General features: G+C 55.9%; 1 protein-coding gene across 1 annotated transcript in view; it reads right to left on the bottom strand.

Moving 5' to 3' along the window:
• LOC104406322 (protein CASP-like) overlaps positions 1 to 2644 on the bottom strand; it is an 11086-nt gene that overhangs the window by 3241 nt on the left and 5201 nt on the right. The window contains exon 7 of the mRNA XM_010015267.1: positions 2321 to 2381. Within this exon, the coding sequence (XP_010013569.1) occupies positions 2321 to 2381 (61 nt within the window). The remainder of the gene's footprint in view (positions 1 to 2320; positions 2382 to 2644) is intronic.

Below are 2644 nucleotides of genomic sequence, written 5' to 3'. Positions count from 1 at the left end.
CTCGGTGCCTGCGGCTCGGCACCGCTCTGCAGAGAAGCCCCAGCAGTAATTAAGTCTCACACATTGTTAATTCATGAGCTCACGCACGTTGTGCTTTGCAGTGTCCCCTCGCTGCCTCCTCGGCAGGAACACGGAGCAAACACTGAGCTGGTGTCCCCCAGGCACAGCCCTGCCTGCACCCCGGCTCCAGCGCAGGATCCCGGCAACAGGGTGCCCAAGGAAGCGGTGAATGCTCCATCCCTGGCAGTGTTCAAGGCCAGGTTGGGCAGAGCCTTGGGTGACATGGTCTAGTGTGAGCAGATCCTTGGGTGACATGGTCTACTGTGAGGTGTCCCTGCCCATGGCAGGGGGTTGGAACTGGATGATCTTAAGGTCCTTTTTACCCTAAGCCATCCTATGATTCTATGAATGACTTAAAGGATGATTTCACAGCCAGACCCACAGTGATGGTGCAGACTTCCAAGCGCCCCAACACGTTTTAGGGGTGACCACTGCACTCCTCCAGCTCCTGGCATCCCTCCTGGACCCCTGGGTGAACCTCCAGCCAGCTCAGCCTGTAGCAACCACAGTCCCATTCCATGGATCCACCGGCAGCAAAGAGCTGGTACAGCGGGATTAAAGGCTCTGTACAGTGTGGAGCCCCCAGCCCTGGCAGGAGCAGCTTGCTGAGAGCCATGTACACCCTCTGCCAGGCTGCAGAGATGGCTGAGCACCTCAAGAATGCCAGTCGCTGCTGAGCTGTTGAGTTTAGGGGAGCTGGGTGCCAGACACAGGCTGCTCTCCCTTGTGCTGCACAGGGGAGGCTCATGGCTGGAGCTGGTGGTCCAGGCAGGTCCCCGAGCCCCCACAGCTTGTCCTGCTGCCCTTCCTACTTGTCACAAATGGCTGTATTCAAGGGAACGTCTGCACATTCACCCATTTCTCTGGCTCTGCAGGGTCTACCCTAAAAGATTCACCCTCCACCTTTGCCAGTCTCGTGCCAGCCTGCAGGGATGTCCGAGCTCAGTGGGGCCCAGAAACCCTGTGGGACCCGGCTGTCTTGTGCTCCAACCCCTCATTTTGGAGCGGCCACTGAACAGCAGCCAGTCCCTGACGATGTCCAAGCCCTTCTGGCCCATGATACTGGGGTCCCGATGGGAAAACCTTCACGTCCATCCCTTCAAAAGAGCCGAAGTCAGGAGTAACCACAGCCTAGAAAAGCAGCTTGTGAAGGACAGATCCTACCTTCCTACATGGCAACTTTTCATTCCTCTGTAAAAGCCAGGGATTCATTATGGACACAAGCACATTCCCCAACCAGCACATGGGCTTTCCAAAGCTGACATTAAAACCCACAGAGCTCCCACCAAACCCATTCTGGGCTGAAATCTTCTTTGCTATTCACGGCCACAGTGGAGGCTGCTGTAACAAACAAGATTATGTTCTTAAATATTCCCAAGGAATAACTCCCCATAGCCCGTTTCTTTGTAACTGCCTTTCACTAATCTCCGTGGTGCTGGCACACCACCCAATCCATATTCATGTTGGCATTTGCTTGATTTTTATGCAAATGACAACTTTGCCTTTATTACAAGATATTTCTGCATTCTGTGGCTGTTGCAGAGCAGTGGTCCCACATTAACCTCTGTTGTGCCGGGCAGCGGGGGGTTAACTCAGCCACAACCTGCTGCTCCTGCCACAAATTCAAATGTTAAGTTGGATTTTCTCAATAACCACGTTTTTAGCTCAAAAAGCAGCATTCACCACTAAGAGATGGTACTCAAAACCCATGGCAGCAGCAGGATGGATGCTCAGGGCCAGGCGAGGACCCTCTGTGCTGCAGACACCAGCAGCTCCCCAATATTTTCCCTGACACCCTTCTGGAAGGAAGAACCAGAGCAGGAAGGGTCAGGGCTCAGGAAGAGGTTGTTATGGAGGCTGTGATCAGGAACCCCTGTATGCCCGAGGATGCTGTGAGGTGCTTCCTGCAGCCCATCGCATCCCGCTCCCAGCACTGCCCTGGGGAAGCTGTGGGCATGGCCTGGGGGAGATGGTGGTTCACAATGATCCTCTGAGACACAAACAGTCCCTGAGCTCCCGAGCTGTGCCCTGACACTGCAGTGACCTGGCTGGGTTGGGGCTGGGTCACCCGCTCCAGGCAGGACCCTCTGGGATGCTGTGGGATGGAGCGGGGGAAAGGGGAAGGAAAGAGCAAGGGAGGAAAGTGATTTCTCCTAAAGCGAGCCCTGTTGTGGTCTACATCCCACCCGGGGCCAAGCCCAGCAGCAGCATTCCCTGTGCTACCGTCCTCCCGCCACCCGCTCAGGCATGGCTCACTCACCATGCTCAGCGTGGCTTTATCCCAGGGACTGAGGCTCAGGTACTTCCGCTGGCGTTCCTGCAAGTAAAAGGTACGAGAAGCTCATTTTGAGGCTCAAATGGCTGATTTGGGGTGTGCAAGCCAGGGCTGCTCCCAGCCCCCCATACACACAGCCACAGGGGACATCGTGTGGGTACAATGAGCCAAACAACCTGCTCCTCAACTGCACCCCGTCGTAAAGCCTCTTCCCTCCCCACGCTGGGCAAAGCTGTGCTCTGTGATGCTGAATACTCCTGCTGCGGGAGGCAAAGGAGGGGCTGGCGTGGAGGGAAGGGGCTGGGGGGG

This window comes from Nestor notabilis, unplaced genomic scaffold (genome assembly GCF_000696875.1).
Source record: "Nestor notabilis isolate BGI_N333 unplaced genomic scaffold, ASM69687v1 scaffold21505, whole genome shotgun sequence".
In the NCBI taxonomy this organism is placed as follows: Eukaryota; Metazoa; Chordata; class Aves; order Psittaciformes; family Psittacidae; genus Nestor; species Nestor notabilis.
Note: the sequence above shows the minus strand (reverse complement) of the source record. Positions and strands in the feature narration are given on the sequence as shown.